At 43.2% G+C, this 18529-nt stretch overlaps 1 protein-coding gene across 1 annotated transcript in view; it reads right to left on the bottom strand.

Annotated features, from left to right (window-relative positions):
* Positions 1-3170: 3170 nt before the first annotated feature.
* The window catches only part of LOC105397553 (ATP-binding cassette sub-family C member 9), a 28284-nt gene continuing 12925 nt past the window's right edge, over positions 3171-18529 (bottom strand). The window contains exons 13-26 of the mRNA XM_048623748.1: positions 10865-11080; positions 10459-10589; positions 9511-9615; positions 9095-9165; positions 8805-8926; positions 8314-8469; positions 6540-6761; positions 6117-6274; positions 5585-5780; positions 5055-5286; positions 4605-4729; positions 4102-4393; positions 3635-3846; positions 3171-3348 (exon numbers count right to left, since the gene is read on the bottom strand). Of these exons, the coding sequence (XP_048479705.1) occupies positions 3238-3348; positions 3635-3846; positions 4102-4393; positions 4605-4729; positions 5055-5286; positions 5585-5780; positions 6117-6274; positions 6540-6761; positions 8314-8469; positions 8805-8926; positions 9095-9165; positions 9511-9615; positions 10459-10589; positions 10865-11080 (2349 nt within the window). The 3' untranslated portion in view covers positions 3171-3237. The remainder of the gene's footprint in view (positions 3349-3634; positions 3847-4101; positions 4394-4604; positions 4730-5054; positions 5287-5584; positions 5781-6116; positions 6275-6539; positions 6762-8313; positions 8470-8804; positions 8927-9094; positions 9166-9510; positions 9616-10458; positions 10590-10864; positions 11081-18529) is intronic.

Raw genomic sequence — 18529 nt, 5'->3', positions numbered from 1 at the left:
GGCGTTTTCTATAGGAGGAACATAAAGTCGTTTTTTTTTAAATGAAATATATTAAATTAATCAAAGTATGTACCATTGCTATGTATGCACTTTTGCCATCTCATAGGTAGTTCATTGATCCCCTTACTAAAAAAACCATTCGGGCGGGAATCAATAAAATCTTTGAAGGCGGTTTGGACTGCCCCATCGGAGTTGAATTTTTTTCCTTGCAAGTAGTTATCCAAATTGCGAAAAAAATGGTAATCTGTTGGAGCAAGGTCCGGAGAGTGCGGTGGATGTCTAAGACATTCTAATTGAAGCTCCTCTAATTTGGTAGCCGTCTGTCGTGCAGTGTGTGGTCTAGCGTTGTCCTGAAGCAGCAGTGGCCTAGAGCGATTGACCAGCCTCGGTTGTTTAGCAGCTAGCTTTTCCATCATGGTTTGCAGTTGCTGACAATAGATATCTGCCGTAATCGTCTGGCCAGATTTAAGAAAGCTGTAGTGAACGACACCGGCACTAGTCCACCAAACACTTACAAGCAACTTTTTTTTAGTAAATTTTCGCTTAGGGCAGGATTTGGCTGGTTCGCCAGGGTTCAGCCATTGCGATGAGCGCTTCCGATTATCGTAGAGGATCCACTTTTCATCACAGGTAATGATTCGATTTAAAATTCCTTCATTATTGTGCCGGTTGAGTATCGTAACGCAGCAGTCGACGCGCGTTTGTCGGTTTGCTTCACTCAATTCATGAGGTACCCACCTTTCAAGCTTTTTCACCTTCCCAATTTGCTTCAAGTGGATTAGAATAGTTTTATCACTAACACCGGAGCCTGCAGCTAACTCGGACGTGGTTTGCGATGGATCCGCTTCCACAATAGCCTTCAATTCTTCATTATCAACTTTGGTCTCCGGCCGTCCACGAGGCTTGTCCTGCAGGTCGAAATTTCCAGAACGAAAACGTTGGAACCAAAAACGCACTGTGTTTTCTTTTGCGACACCGTCACCATACACATCATTAATCCTTCGAGCCGTTTTTGCAGCACTGGTGCCACGGTGGAACTCATACTCGTAAATAACGCGATATTTCAAGTTTTCCATTTTGTAAACAGAGTGACGCAAAGAAAAAAACAAAAGAAGAAAAAACAAATGAATTAGGGGGTTTGAAACACAAATGCATGAGTAAATAGCTGTATGAATTTGAATTTGGAATTCCTAACCATAAAGGTAATATTTGAGATCAAAGTGGCCAGTACGACAAAACGCCAATTTCATATGTAAGGACCTAATATTTTAAAAAAATATACAGGGCTGGTATTGTAATCAATGTACAAAGTGTGAGTCTGTAAATAACGAATTTAATTTATGGGTTTACAAAATTAATCACTTATTTGAAATTTTATCAGGCGATGCAATTTGTTCAACGTTTTAAATTTTATGCTTACGAAATTTGTTATTTCTACGGTATGTTAACGCACAAAAGTGTTAATTAAAAGATACCAATACGAGTGCAATGAAGCTAGATTTAAGCAAATTTTTATTCGGGTACTGTTAAATGGTTTTAAAGGAATTACCTGCTTTGATTATACTTATCTTAAACAATACTCATACATCGTTAGCGAGGCAACATTATTGTAATTACTGTATTTCTTCAGTAGATATGATAGTAATTAATTATTATGAAGTAGTAGGCCGTCATAAGAACCATAACAAGAAAACCTTTGGTATCCAATGTTACCTTACAGACTATTGGGTGATCTAAAACAAAGCCTAGGACATTTTTGTATATATTTGAATATTTGTATCCTAAAACGTGGCCTTACTAATATAGCAAAATATGTTTGTATATTTTTATACTTCGAATTATTTCGAAAAAAAAACGTCGTAGCTATTAAGACGCCATTTTTACAATAATTATTCATCTATGAATTATACTTATGCATAATGTGCGTATCAAGTTTTACCAAAGATTTGCAATATAGATAAAGCACAAACTTACATACAGACCACCATCCGCCCGTCCTTCTTCCATTTAATTCTGCTAAACTAACATCAGTTAAGCCTTTATCCAAGATAACTAATGAACTATGAACTGTCTGTTCAGTGTATGAATGCCTATTAGTTGTAAGATGGAAATGAATTTAATGTTGTCGAGATTTAATTAGTGTATACGTATATTTGCGAGAATAATGTAAGAAAATATTTTTATATGATGTGTACTACTGTTCACATAAATGTTTTTATATATTAATATAAATCGGTGCCAACGTAAATATTGTTATGTAGTAATAGAATTCTATAACGTTTCGTTGACTATGGAAGCACGTTGTCTGTTGTAAATTCGACCAATTTGTTTGTGGTATCGCAGAGTGGAGGTAGTTGCCTACTACTAATAGTACTGCTAATGAATTGGTTGTAAGTTGTCGGCGCACGCGACTGTCGGCGTTGCGCGCATTCTGTGAGCTTTAATGAATGTTGACCAGTGACAACATTTCTATTACACCTCACGAACATCACTAGTGAATAAAAATAAATTTACATTAAATATCACTTGAATTTAAATATGAAATGTTGTCGACTAGTTTATATATTTTAAAATATACTGTAAAACGACATTGACGTATTTTATTTTGTATCCCTGTTCTTAATTGGTCATTGATGAATGGAAAACACAAGTAGAGTCCTAAGTAGTGTGCATCACTAAATGTATAAAGTGCATGCAACTTACGCCATCAAGAAGTCGCCGATCACTGCGCTTGAAGTCTGCGGTGCACTTCTTGTAGCCAGGCACACTTATCAATTATAATGCCCGGCTTAAATGTATTATCAATTTACTTTTTTTAACTATATCTGCTGAAATAATTGAGCCGAAGGTTATTTTAGTTATTTACGTATATTTAATTTCATTAATGTCAGTACTTAACAGGTACTCATTATTTGGCGGGTCGTAACTTAAATATTATACATATTATAATTTATTACACATTGTGATGATGATAAATTAATTCAATCCGCACCTACTCTTTGGAGCATTGTTTCTCCTCACTATAATATTATATGTACCTAAGTATAAAACAGAACTTAACCAAGATTCCATAATATACTTAGCACCTAGCCGCATTTGATTAAAAACGTGGCTTCTCGATGACGTCACGTGGATATAACACTCCTTTCCCAGTCATGTTACTGGCCACTTTTCCAGACTGGCCGGCTATGTTTCAACTTTCAGTCGCAAATACAAGATGATGCCCGCTCAGCCGCGTCAGGCGTCGCGCGCGGGCGGGCGCGGGGGGCGGGAGGGGGGCTGCTCCACGGCGCTGCCTCGGTCCACCACCACACAGCGGTCGTAGCCGCTCACTGACGACATGCGGTGCTGGGAGATAAAACACATGGGTTAAAGTCAGCGAATTTGATCGACTATTTGAGACAAGACAAAGAGGGAGAGATGACGTAAAATATTATGTTGTGTTGACAGTTGTCTATGTCCAGAAATAGGCCAAAATGGTACGGAATAATTTAAGACGTGCACGAGATGCGCCTGCCTGAGTTTTTTGGCTGGATAAATAATCACGGTGATAAACGCTAGTGTGTTTGTTACCGCCACGATAAGAATATTTATGGCGAGCTGAATGAAATATTAGGTTTGGTATACTACTAACAGCGACAGTAAGCAGCGTAGTGTTCGGTGCCGCACGCGCGACGGCCGCCAGCAGCGCCTGCTCATTGGGCGCGTCGAGCGCGGCGCCGGGCTCGTCCAATAGCAGCGCGGCGGCGAGCGGCGCGCGCAGCACCGCCCGCGCCGCGCAGGCGCGCGCGCGCCGCCCCGCGCTCCACGCGCCGCCGCCGCCGCCGGTGCTCGCCACCATGCATTCTGGAAACATAATAAGTAGAGCCAATGTTATATTGTACGTAAAGTAGGTATATCAAACCGTCTATGATTAAGTAACTATATGAACCTATGTATATGACGAAAGGAAGATTGAACGCTGTAGTTCTTCATTCATCATTACAACGGAATGAAGTTCTGTAAGGTGGTGATGTGAAGCTTCTATCTAAGACAACACCACGGAAGTACATGTCTATTGTGTTGTGGCTGATAAATAGTATTTATCAAGTGCATACTAACCAAGCCCAGCCGACTGCGCCGCCACAAACTCGTACAACCCTACAACCCTCAAGCAGCTCCAGATCTCCATATCAGTGTGGACCCCGAGCGGGTCCAGATTCTCCCGGAGCGTAGTGGAGAAGAGCATGGCTTCCTGCGGTAGTACCACCAGGCGGTGTCGCAGGGCTCTGAGGGGCACTAGTGTGGCGTCTTGTCCGTCGATGAGCACGCGGCCTCGTGAGATAGAGGTCGCTCCGACGCATGACATGAGTAGAGTGGACTTGCCGCTACCGCTGCGCCCGCAGATTGCTACCTGTTGATGGTAGATGCATAATAAGTATGTTAAATGTAAAAAGTATAATATACTTTATTTAACAAATGGTGATGATTGTGTTGTCTCGTATCTACAACCCACCGCCGCGCCGCGTCTAGGTTTATTATAGTATAGCCTTAAAGAAGAAACATGTCCTGCAGTGTACCATAGACAGGCTATGATGTGTATAATGATAGTGGTAACTAGTTACCTTCTCCCCCGGCTGTACTGCCAGCTGTACGTGCGTGAGCGCGGGCGGCGCGCCGGGCTCGTGCGTCACGGACACGTCCTCGAACGAGATGCGGCCGTCGCGCTTCCACCCCGCCGGGATGGGACCTAGAACAGAACGTCATCAAGATTGATTCATACGTGGCGCTAGACGCAAGACATAGAGAAAATATGAAATTGGCGGCCGTCCTATAACTGGAATGAGTATTGAAATGCCCAATAGCACGCGAGGTAGAACGAGTCCGTCCGCCATTTTGATATAATTTCTTTATCTGTGATCCTCATATGGAAATATGTGCCAAATAGCATCTTCCATATTTATTATCATCAGCCAAAAATCACCCAACACCCTTAGGACAGCACTGTTTCAAAAAGCGCACAATAATCAATCCTGGCCCGGTAATAACTAACTAAAAATCAAACTAAAACTCACAATCATCCCGATAATCCTCCTGTGGCACATTAGTATCAGCCACCAGGCGTTCAACGGCCGCGAGATGCAGCGCCAGGTCGGCCCTGCACTTGGCTAGATGAGCGAGGTACAACGGCAGTAGTAACGCGTGGGCGCCAGCCAGCCCGGCCAGCGCGCCGCCCGCGCCGCCGCCGCCCCCGCACCAGGCAGATACGGCCAGGGATACGCATACTGCTGCTGCTCCTACTAGGTCCTGTGTATGGAAATTTATTAGTTGTAGGTAGTTATATCTCCTCGTCTGTCAAGGAACCTTTTAAAAATATGGCCGCCAACAGAGGAAAATTATTTTTGTGTCATAAGATTTTGGAGGTTCTTGAAATATTACATTAGTACATTTAAAACACACTCGAAACGGGACATGTCTAAATTAACGGACTCAATAAAGCTCATCAATGCAATAAACATTTTGTTTCAGTATCTCATTCACACAATTCTAGCCTGATTTATTTTGCTGTTAAAGTTAAATGGAGTAGGTATATAGGTACACTCGCCATAGTAAGTCCAAGCCAGCGATTAGCGGCATTGAGCAGCAGCAGCGCATTGTGGTTGTGGTCCAGCTTGTTCAGGAAGTTGGTCCGGAGCTGCCTCTGCAGTCTCGCGGCGCGGATGGTGGCCCCGCCCGCGCCCGTCTCGCCAGCGAGGGAGACTATGGGCGCGGCGCTGCGGGCCTCCGCGCATTGCAGCTCTCTGTAATAAAGTGCATCACCTATAAATATACAAGAAGACACAACAGTATGTAATAACATGTGGGACATCTCACACACGGCTAAACGACCACAAGCTAAGCAGAGCTTGTAATATGGGTACCTATCGGACAACTGATATATTTACAGAAACACATAGATTCATACATAGTAACACCCAAGACCCGAGTGCAATCTGTCCCGGCCAAGAATCGAACCTTCCGGACCTTCGGCTTAGCAATCAGTCACTAACCACCACCATTCGGTCGAGTAAAACTGTATTGTGTGCCGAAACAGTGCGTTGCAGGCTAGCGCTGGCTCGCTGCATGTAGCCACTGACCTGGCGTTCCTCAAGTAGACGCCCTGCAGCGTCAGGTACAGCGCCGCGGCGGGGGCCAGCGCCAGCAGGCTCCACGGCGCCGCCGCCACGCTCACCAGCGCCGCAGCGATGCACGTCAGCGCTAGTTGCGCCCACCTTGTCACCGCTGTAGGCAGTTTCTGCAAGGAAGAAGACAAATTATACAGCACAGATTTACACACTTTAATGATTTGAAAACAAACGCGGCCTTATTGGATTTATCAATGTGAACACGGCTCGTCAACTCTTTTTTGATCAAGTTACCTCAAAAAACAATGGAAAAACATTCGAATTGGTCCATCTATTGCTGAGCACGTTTAGACAAACTTTATCTTCGGCCGGGCCTTAAAACACTAACAACCACTTCACTCTTTTTATTCTTTATTATCAAAACAATACACCTACCGAATCCACAACATGCACATCATGCGAGAACCGGTGCAGCATGAACCCCACCGGCGTGGCGTGGTGGTGCGCGAGCGGCGCGTGCAGCGTGGCGTGTAGCAGCCGCTCGTGTAGGACCCGCCGCGCCGCGCCGCCCGCCGCGCCGCCCAGCGCCCGAGCTAGGCCGGCGAGGAACAAGCCGCCGCCGCACCAGAACGCGTAGCCGGACATCCATTGCCACATCTAGAATTTTTAGAAACATTATAGAATATACATAATGTAGTTAAGTAATGAAAAGCCGCGTCGATATTTATGTATATAGTGCATGGGATTGTTACTAAAACTCCCACTGAAACCGATTTTGTGTTGTGTCTCCTACCGAAATGGACGTTTGTTATAACTCATAAGGATGGCAGTACTGAGCGGTGGTAGCTCAGTCGGGTAAGCGCCCGCTTCTCACGCCAGAGATGCGGATTCGATCCCGGCGCTGACATGTACCAATGAGTTCTTTTAACTTAAGTACAATGTATACTATCGCTCTTACGGTGAAGGAAACATCGTGAGGAAACCTGCATATCTAGATCTAGCACATCTAGATATGTGAACGCACTAACCCGCAGTGGACCAGCGTGGTGGGGAAATGATCCAAGCTTAGGAAGGCAATTTAGACCTTGGGGATATGCACAACGGTTCCATTCGAGAGAGCCAGGTGCAGGTACTTACACCCCCACAGAGAATATAATAGAATAGATGGCAGTACTGGCAGTACCAGTACCAAAAACCAAGTCATACGAAAAGTAACTAAGTTCAGCAATGCATCTGTGCCTAAACCGCTAGTTAGTACGAGGGCGGGTCAATAAGTCCGTGACTTTTATAATTTCCCGCCACTTAACTGAAAGAACAACACTGCTCCTGTCAACAAGCATCTGTCAGTAGACATCTGTCTAAATTTGCACAAGTTACGTCACTTGGTTTGTGTTTTACACCCGTTCTTAGCAACTACCGCGTGATTTAAAAACATAATGGAAAAAACTGAATTTCGTGTGCTCACTAAGCATGATTTTTTTACGGAAAAAATCCATCACTGAAACCAAGGCTAAGCTTGGTAAAGATTATGGGGACTCTGCACCATCAATATCTATGGTAAAAAGTGGTTTACTGAATTCCGTTGTGGCCGTACAAGTACGGAAGATGCCGGACGTTCATGGCACCCAGTTGAGGTCTCTACACCTGAATTGAATGAAAAAATTCTTGACATGGTGTTGGCCGATCGGAGATTGAAAGTGAAAGGGATAGTGGAAGCCACAGGGATATCACGTGGCTCAGTGGTTTCAATTTTGAATGATCACTTGGGTATGAAAAAGCTTTCCGCAAGATGAGTGCCGCGTTTGCTCACAAACGCAATCGAATGACAACTTCGCAGAGGAGTGTTTGGCGTTGTTAAACCGAAATTCGGACGAGTTTTTGCGCCGTTTTGTATCCGTGGACGAAACGTGGATCCACCACAACACACCAGAGACCAAACATCAGTCTAAACGGTGGGTTTCTCGGGGTGAATCGGCGCCAAAGAAGGCCAAGGTGGGTATTTTGATGACCTCGAGAAACCTCATTTTTTGGAAGGGATAAAAAAATTGCAGAAACTTTGGACAAAGTGTATAGAGCTCAAAGGAGACTACGTTGAAAAATAAAAAAATCCAAAAACCAGTATTTTCTTCAAAAAGTCACGGACTTATTGACCCGCCCTCGTAGTTACAAAATGTGTTGTATATGCAAAAAAACGTATTCAAACAATCACCTGCTCCCGTGTAATATCTCTCTTAGCATTCTCCGTCGTAATATACGCGAGCCAGCAGTCGGCAGCCACGGCCAGCAGCTGAGCGCCCGCCGCCGCCGCCGCGCCGCCCGCGCCCCACCAGCCGCATGCGCGGATGTAGCACAGCCATACTGAACACTGTGGGGAAGGGGTGTAAGGTGATATTGGCTTGGTGACAAATGTAATGGATAGGTTTAGAATAAGTTACGTAGAACATTGCTGACAGTATACCAACAGTCATCCTTTCTTACTCAATGACCACCACCACTTTTGCAACACTTGGATAAAATCTCCGTAAGTGGCAATGGGCGGGATAAAGGTATGTGCTGAACGATATAAATCGAACACACTACATAATTATGACGCCTTCCAACCCGATGGACCGAAAAACCTAAGGTGGAAGACCTAAGATATCTAGAGCGTTATGGATTACGTACTACAAGTTGTTGATAAAGTAAGTCCATGAAACATACCTCATTATCTACATGTCTGGCTGGTTCCTTATCTGACACGATGTTGGTGACGGGGGCGGTCTCCACTCCGTTACTCGTTATGGACGCGAATGTGCTCTCCATTGCAGACTCGTCTGTTCTACCTGAGGATGGGAAATAAATATTGTTTAGTGATTTGAAACTCATTGCGCCTGTGTCAATTCAATTGAGGAGGCTTTCACATTTTACAAATTTTCATTTTTAAACTGTAACTTCTGATTATATCAGCATTTTCCCGGAAGCTTGTTAAACGATTGTTATGTGATTTTTACCATTTTCATGGTCTTCGTTGACGGTGTCTGAGTCAGAGCTGAGCAGACGACGCAGCGGCCGCGGCGTCCACCTGCAACAAAGTGATGTAGGTGTTGAGAGGTTGCGATATCAGTAGAAACCTTTCACTTTAATCGAATTCGCAGAATCCGTGAACGTCATCTAGCCTTGAACTTTTACAGATTAGCAGGTAGTGGATGGATGTTTGGGCGAGGAAGGCTGAGGACCGAATATTGTGGCGGTTGTTGGGAAATGCTTGACAATACCTAAATGGACGATTGCTGGCATCAGGCATTTTAATCAGATGATGATGATGATGATGATGATGATGAAGTTTTGTCAGTAAATGATGACACCCTGCGAACAGCCGGCTCGTCAGTGAAATTGTAGACATGTTGTTATTAGCTGCGGCACTCACCTGGCGAGGGGCCTGGGCCGCAGGAAGCGGCGCACGCAGCTGGCCTGCCGCTGCAGCGCGCTGCTCGCGTCTGCGCTCACCACGCGCCGCACGTCGCGACGCACCCTGTATAAACATGTCAGCATTACATAGGTACACTAGCTTAATCCATTAACTGCCAGTTTCTATGACTCTATGTACTCGTATTTATAACTGGTAGTTACTTTCATACTTTCATACGATTTTGACAGATTGTTACTTTTGATTATGTCAAAATCGTATGAAAGTAACTACCAGTTATGGATAGATAGAGATTATAGAAACTGGCAGTAAGACTATTATGTTATCCTTTTACTATTTGAAATTGGTACAGATAGATAAGCGCCTAATATATTATTCTGAACGGCTGAACTAAAGCATAGCAAAAATACTCTAAATCAGATCACATATTGTAGGTATGTAACCACAGACACACAAGCAACAGACATACCTGCATAAAAAAAACTAATTACAGGATACCTATGCATATAATTCAGTTAATCCATATACTATTATATACCTATGCTATACATACACATCCTTATTCTTCGAGAGAAGCATATCTTACTTATTAGCGGGCGGCGGCGAGGAGAGCTGCCGGCAGAGCGGCGGGCGGCGCGGCGGCGACACGCGCCAGCTGCCGCCGCACACCGCCACCTCCGTCAGCAGGTGGGCCCCCGCCACGGAACAGCTGCCTAGCTGGAATGTACAATAACTAGGCATTCTTCTTAGAGAGTAGCAACTCTTACTTGTTAGCGGGCGGCGGCGAGGAGAGCTGCCGGCAGAGCGGCGGGCGGCGCGGCGGCGACACGCGCCAGCTGCCGCCGCACACCGCCACCTCCGTCAGCAGGTGGGCCCCCGCCACGGAACAGCTGCCTAGCTGGAATGTACAATAACTAGGCATTCTTCTTAGAGAGTAGCGACTCTTACTTGTTAGCGGGCGGCGGCGAGGAGAGCTGCCGGCAGAGCGGCGGGCGGCGCGGCGGCGACACGCGCCAGCTGCCACCGCACACCGCCACCTCCGTCAGCAGGTGAGCCCCCGCCACGGAACAGCTGCCTAGCTGGAATGTACAATAAGTATAGGCATTAGGAAGACGGTCGAGGATAGAGGATGGTGGGGTTGGGATTTTTGGGAGAGGCATAGGTACCTATGTTCAGCAGTGGATGATACCGGGTGCTCTAAAGTTCCTGATGGTCGCCGACCTATGCAGAGAGCCTGACTCGCAAGCCGTACTATGCTGGATATGTCACTAACGATATGTTCTTTTATGTTTGATAGGTAAATAACATGTGGAAAAGAATGGTCTACTTCCAAAAAATCTAAATTGTAACGTACCGAAACATCCTGCGCAATCCTCCTCTGTATCGTCGCTCGACTCAACGCCCGCACCAGCCGGGTCCGCTCACGGGCCGCGCCCCCACCCCCCGCGCCCGCGCCCCGCGCCGCCCCCGCGCGCGCCTCCGCGGCCAGGCGAGCCCAGCGCGCCAGCACGCCGCCTGTGCCTCCTGTCCGGCCAAATGCGCTTACACGGCCTTCTTCCATCACTAGGATCTGAAAAAATATAAGAATGTATTCAATTATGTTAATTCAGCTAGTCCTTGCTAGCTTTGCTTGCATAATTCATTCGCTACAGACATAGTGGCCCAAATAAAGCAACTATATAATGATAACTACGAGTTGCTGCTGTCCTGAGTGTCCATCTCGATGCTGACGACGTTAGGACGGCAACGTATGGACTGATTTTATAAACAAGCTGATATCATGTGGTACGGATTACTGCATGGCTTCATACTCAATGAATGGAGGGCCATATACAGATAAAAGATATCACAAAAAGACTCACCAAATCAGCATATTGCATGAGCTCCAGTCTATTGGTCACCAGTGTTGTCGGCGACTCGCCAACAACGAGCGAGCAGCGCGGCGTCTACCGCGACCAGGGTAGGTACTAGGGTACAGGGTACTTGCTGTTGTCCTGAGCCACGAAGTTAACGTGCGCGTGGCTGACTTTCCAAACAAGTTGCATTATCGACTCTCGCACTTTCATATTAAAGACAGTAAAGAACCATAGATAAAATCTTACCAAATCAGCATAATGCATGAGCTCCAGCCTGTTAGTCGCCAACAGCACCGTCCGCCCTGCCCTGGCCGCGGGCACCAGGGCGCGCGCGACCACGTGGCGGGCCAGGGCGCCCAGGGTACTAGGGCTGCATAATGCGTGCGCTTCAAGCCTTAGGGACATCGACGCCCGTATGAAGCAAGTGTCATATAGTATGCCTATGAGTTGCTGTTGTCCTGAGCGTAGATCTACGCTACGCATTCTTGAGGTGTTCTCGGTATGTTAACGTACGCGTGGTTGACTTTACAAACAAGTTGCATTGTCGACGCACGCGCTTTCATATTTACGACAGTGGAAAAAAAACTTACCTAATAAGAAAACTCCAAGTACAGCACAAATCACTTTATTCCTCTTCACAGATTCACTTTACAAATCACTTAAGATCACAATAACAATCCACAAGTAGGTATAAATAATCTATGCTAATGTAACATCGACCATTCTCGTCAACTGACGGAGAGCGACTGAACCGAGCTAATGGCTCTCACTTGCTTTTATACTGGTTTGGCATCACTGCTCACTCTTACATTTAGCCATAGATGGCGGGACTGAGCAGTGTTGCCAAGTGTAAAAAGACGTAGTGAACTCGAATCATGACATTCGGCCATCCTACATCGCGTAGCCTCCCGGCACGCGTAATAAACAGTCAGACAGTCGTCTTAATCATAAAGTTACATGTACATATCAGCCTATCGGTTTAACACAAAACAAAAACTTTCCTAAACAATTTCATCAACTGGAATCATGACATTCGGTAAAGATATAAATAATTTGTTATACATAGCAATGATAAATTGCATACTTATCGTTATTCTGGGATACATATAATTTACATTTCTTTTTAATGTAACGTATAAACTATACAAGTACATAGGTACACATAGGTGTAAAATACTTAGAAGTAGTTTACATAATTATATTCTACACATGTAATTTTATAACATACTTAACACAATATTAGGTATTACATAAAAATAGTCTAGGTACCAAATCATATAAATAATTACAAAATCTATACTCCTTTAAATTATATACAATTAAATACACACATAATAAGATAGCAAGTAGATGTTATAGACAGCACTTTGTACATATTACGAACCTAATATTTAATCTGAATCTTCACTGATATTGGAACTACTGTGGTCACTGTCGTGAATCTCTAATGCTTTTATGTGAATCCAAGGTCTTATCCTGTCTACAGCAATGACAGAGTCATAAGCTTTGCCCCTTTTTGGGAAACCAGGCACTTCAGTTACTCTGTAACGATCATTACCGAGTACTTCGGAGATCCTGAAGGGGCCAATAAACTTTGACAGTAGTTTGGTACTTTTACCGTCATTGCCGTAATTGTTTCGCGATATTTTTACTAAATCATCGACCTTGTATGTGACGGCCGGTGCTCTTTTTGAGTTATGTCTACTTTTCTGTTTTTCCTGATCTTTTGCTATATTAGAGCTAATTTCTTCTCGAATAGTTTGTAAGCTGTCATTATCGTTTTCGGTGCCAATTTCTAATTTGTTTGACAGATTGTCTCGCATCCGAACACCAAATAAAGCCTCTGTTGGCGTTTTTTGGGTGGTGGAACTAACAGTATTGTTGATTCCCCATTGGATTTTTCCCAATTGCTTGTCCCAGTCGCGTTCATGGCTGTTATAATTTTGAGTAGCTAACGAGTTCAAAACAATTTGGTTATATCTTTCAGCTTGACCGTTGGCTCTGGGACAAGCAACTGCATTTAGAACATGCTTTATACCATTCTCGCTACAAAAATCTTTGAAAGCCGTTGACGTGAACGACGTTCCACGATCTGATATTATCCTAGCTGGTATTCCAAAATCATAAAAAATGCTTTGAAGCACCTTAATTGTACTTTTGGTTTTCGTATCCTTTACCGCACGAACAAAAACGTATTTTGTGAATCCATCCACAATTGTCAGTATGTGAGTATTTCCGGTCTTGCTTTTAACAAACGGCCCCAAGTGATCAATGTGGATGGTATGAAACGGTACGCTTATTTTTTCGATGGGAAATAGGTGGCCTGTCTTTTGTCGCGACGCATTGTCTTTGTTATACGCACACTCTATGCACGCGTCCACATACTTTTTCACAAATCGCCTAAGTTTAGGAAACCAATATTCTTTTTGAATTCTTTCTAATGTTTTAGAATAGCCCGGATGGCCCATCTCATCGTGATTTGCTTTGCATATTTGCCACCTGGCGTTTCGCGGAACAACTAACCGTAAGCTGTCCTCTACCTTCCTATACACGGTTCGATTTTTGACATGATAATTCTTTTTAATATCTTTACACTCTTCATCTTCTTCCGGCTTAAGGATTTTAAACACCCGTGCTATATCGGGATCTGCCAGTTGCAATGTAAGAAGCCAATTATCCTGTCCAATGTTATAAATATTAACGCATGGATTGTCATCTGATCCCGCGGTTAGCGTGGCATTCCGGCTTAAGGCATCAACGTGTGTCATCTGAACTCCGGGACGATACTCAATTTCAAAAGAAAATTCAGAGATTTGAAGCCACCACCTTGCTATCCGCGGAACCAAGTCTCGTTTCGTTAATGTAGTTCTAAGGGCAGCGCAATCTGTATATACTTTGAAATGCAAACCAAGTAAATACACCCTAAACTTTTTTAGAGAGCAGACGACAGCCAACGCTTCTAATTCGTAGGAGTGCAAATGTTTCTCTTCGGCTGTCGTTTGCCTACTGAAGTAAGCGACCGGCTTTAGTACCCGAGTTTCCTTCTGCCACTGCATCAAAATTCCTCCAATGCCAAGGGAACTGGCGTCGGTGTGCAGTTCAGTTTCGAGCTTGGGATCGTAAAGTGCTAAAACTGGCCTACTTACAAGTTTCTCCTTCAAAACTACAAAAGCTTTATCTTGTTCGTGAGACCATTGCCAGGCAGAATCTTTCTTAAGTAGGTACGTTAGGGGTCGGGCAATTTCCCCATAGCCTTGGATAAACTTACGGTAATACCCGGTCAAACCAAGAAATTGACGAACCTCGTGGATGTTACGGGGTGTAGGGAATTCCTCTACAGCCGCAACCTTTGCCTTACCAGGCTGTATACCTTCAGAGGATACTTCATACCCCAGATACTCAACCTTCGTAGTGAAAAATCTACACTTTGATAACTTTAAGGTCAGCCCAAACTGCCTAAAAAGTTTCAAAACGTCCTCCAATCGCTGAAACATTTCGTCAGCATTTTTAGAGGGTATCAGTACATCGTCTAAGTATGCAAGAGCATATTCGAATCTCTTATTGCCCAAAATCTTATTGATCATCCGCTGAAAGACAGCCGGGGCATTCGCTAGCCCGAAAGGCATGCGTTTAAATTCGTAATGCCCATCGGGCGTTACGAATCCAGTAAGATGTTGACTATCTTTTGCCATAGGGACCTGATAGTACCCGGAGGCCAGGTCTAATGTGGTAAAGTAAGCGTTACCACTGAGATTCGAGATCTGGTCGTCAATTATTGGGAGAGGAAAACGGTCTTTACACGTCTTGTTGTTGAGGGCTCGAAAATCAACACAAAGTCGCTGTTCGCCAGTTTTCTTCTTAACCATTAGAATAGGGCTGGAATAACTAGAACTTGATTCTTGGATGATGTCATTACGAAGAAGTTCATCAATAGTTTCCCTTACTTTTTCGCGCTCTAAATGTGACAGACGATATGGCCGATATACTACCGGTCTATTATCCAAAAGTTCGATGTGCATCTCCACATCTTTCACACAGCCAATTTCGTTTAGATTAGTGGCAAAGCAGTCCCGATAATCTTGCAAAAGAGAGTATAACCTATCTACTATCTCTGTTTCTAAACCTTCACCTATTTTCACATCCTCTCGCTTCAAAGGTTCCAAATCAGCCGCATTGGTAACGATCGTATTCATTTGGCATGAATCTCTTTCTAAGAAAGGTACGGCTCTTGCTATCAAAGTGCCTGTATCAAATTTCACAGCACCGGACGCCAAGTTGGTAATTATCAAATTACCCTTGCCATTTGCAAGGTGGTAAGCACCTTGAAATAAGCCGAACTCTCGTCCGGACACAACAGAACAGTATCCCTCAATGTAAACATCACCAGTGTAGGTGGAATCACCAGCCTGTACAGTTACGATGCTTGTTTCCGTGACTTCAGTAGGCTCAGCAATGTATAGCTTAAGTGGAGCTTCATCAGTTTCGGAAGTGAACGGATTGCAAGATGGACTCTTGTAAAAGGTTAACCTATCACTGTTCTTTAAAACCGTAATGAACGGAAGTTCAGTAAAGTTCTGTCCGACAATAATAGACGTTGGCATTATTTCATCAGAAATTACAAGGATTTCAATAGATGCATCAACTTCGTCAATTTTAATCGTTACATGCGATTTATACAAAGGATGAATAGATGAATTGCCAAAACCCCTTACTACAGGTAACCCGTCGTAATTTTTGGTCAATTGCAAGGCGTTTGCATCAGTTTGACGAATGAGACTACACTCGCTACCAAAATCAATGTATGCCTCAAAAGTTTTGTTATTTACTGGGATAACCTTAAAAAATTTGTCGTTAGCCTTATTGGACACGTCAATCTTTAAAGTCTTTCTCTCAGATGTGGTATTTTCATGAGCTTGTGATCGCTGCAGTGGTGTAAGCTTACAGTCATCACTGTCATGCCCGATTCTATAGCAACGTTTGCATTTAATTAGTGGCTTCGGACATTTATAATAAGGGTGTCCCTTTGAACGACAGTTAAAGCAATTAACGTTATTATTCCTTATCGATTGGTTGGCATCGTTTCTATTTCGGTTGATGGTTCTTTGATTACCTCTACTATAGTTTCTGTTTTCATTTTGATTCAGTGACTGTGAACGTTGGGAGCAAAGGAAATTTAATAATCCTTCGGGTTCCCTACAATCTAGAGTTTGCGCCCCACTTTTAATTGAACCTTCACTTAAACCATGTACAATACAATCGACTGCTTTCTTGCCACTTATTTCACACCTGTTTAATAAGCTAAGTTTATCATAATAGTACTCCCTAAGGCTTTCATCATTTCGTGAAGTTCGGCTAAGCATTTCTTCAAGAAGACGCCCATAGTTCTCCTCACTAGGAAATGCCTTCTGAAGTTTGATCTGCCATTCACTCCATGAATAAACCACTGATGGTAGAGTTTCAAACCATCTCTTGGCCAATCCGGTTAATTTTTGTAAAGAGAAATGTACAATTTGCTTTTCGTCCCATGCATAAATGGTGGCGCATTCATTCACCTTCTTTAGCCAGCCTTCGATGGTTTGAGCTCTATTGGAAGGATCAAACTCTGGTACCACGTTGTTCAAGTTGTTATTAAAAGATGAACTCTTACTTGATTCACCCTTGAAGTCAGCCAAGAGCTTTAGTACATCCTCTGTAGTTAGCCTGCTCGAATGTTTACGCACTTTCCTGGGCGCTCTCTCTTCACTAGAAGACGATGATGAAGATGTTGAGGGGCTTCTTCTCCTCCTCCTCTTCCTTTTTCTTTTCATAGGTGGCGTCGAGGGCGGTGTAGCGCCATCATCCTTCTCGAGAGGCATAGCTGTAACAATTAATTTCCTCTGACTAGCTATCCATTCATAATAACATTAATTCCTATTCAATAAAGTATACTGTTCACATCCGATCTTGTTTTATTTTATTTCCAACTATGTACATGAGCACCTTAAACTTTTAATTTATCCAGAAATAAAAGCAACCTTTAATTCAGTTAAAAAGTCTTGTCTAGTTTTCCTCTATGCATAATTTGGTATATATCTTAGTTAATCATACTTAATAATAAAAAATAAACTGTTTCCGTTAACGATAATAGGCATACCTAGTCAACAACTAGTGAACATACATAATTCATTCAAGTAGTAATCCAGTGGACATGGCTAGTCCACTCATACTCAATAACGGACATATCTAGTCTTTTCTAATCAAATAATCCAGTGAACATACATAGTCCACTCAAGTAATAGTCCAGTGAACATACCTAGTCCACTCATACTTCATAAGGACATACCTAGTCCTTTCTAACCAAATAATCCAGTGAACATACATAGTCCACTCAAGTAATAGTCCAGTGGACATACCTAGTCCACTCATACTTCATAAGGACATACCTAGTCCTTTCTAACCAAATAATCCAGTGAACATACATAGTTCACTCAAGTAATAATCCAGTAGACATACCTAGTCCACTCATACTCACTAACGGACATACCTAGTCCTATCTGACCAAAAAAATCCAATGAACATACATAGTTCACTCAACTAATAATCCAGTAGACATACCTAGTCCACTAACTCTCATCAGTTTTGAAAAATCTAATAATTGAGATCAACAGAGATCTAATCTAAGTTCTATGTACCTACTCAAATTGTCTGTCTAATAATTATTCATGTCACCTTTGTAACCGGGTACAATTTAGGTAAAATATTTTGTTTGTTCATTTTTATTTGTATATTATCTTTATCTCAGTGAAATTTCAGCATGCATATAAATAATATAAATAAGCATCATCATATAAATGTAATTGGAGCAAAAACTACAAAAACAAGAGCTAGGCAGTAATTTATTTGCAGCTTTTAAGTACTTTTAATTTAACGAGTCAGTACGATCGAAGAGTAGCCTCGACCACGTACAGTGTCATGTGTGTGTATATGTACGATCGAAGAGTAGCCTCGACCACGTACGGTGTCATGTGTGTGTGTATGTATGATCGAAGAGTGGCCTCGACCACGTACAGTGTAATGTTATGTAATTATGTTTGTCATGCTTTATATTCAATGAGTATGAATTTATTCAAAAAAAATTAATTAACTGCCAGTCCAATTCTTGTAGTTTCAACTCATTTCAATTC

The sequence above is a fragment of the Plutella xylostella genome, chromosome 10, assembly GCF_932276165.1.
Source record: "Plutella xylostella chromosome 10, ilPluXylo3.1, whole genome shotgun sequence".
In the NCBI taxonomy this organism is placed as follows: domain Eukaryota; kingdom Metazoa; phylum Arthropoda; class Insecta; order Lepidoptera; family Plutellidae; genus Plutella; species Plutella xylostella.
The sequence above is the reverse complement of the archived record's forward strand: the minus strand, read 5'-3'. Positions and strand labels throughout refer to the sequence as shown.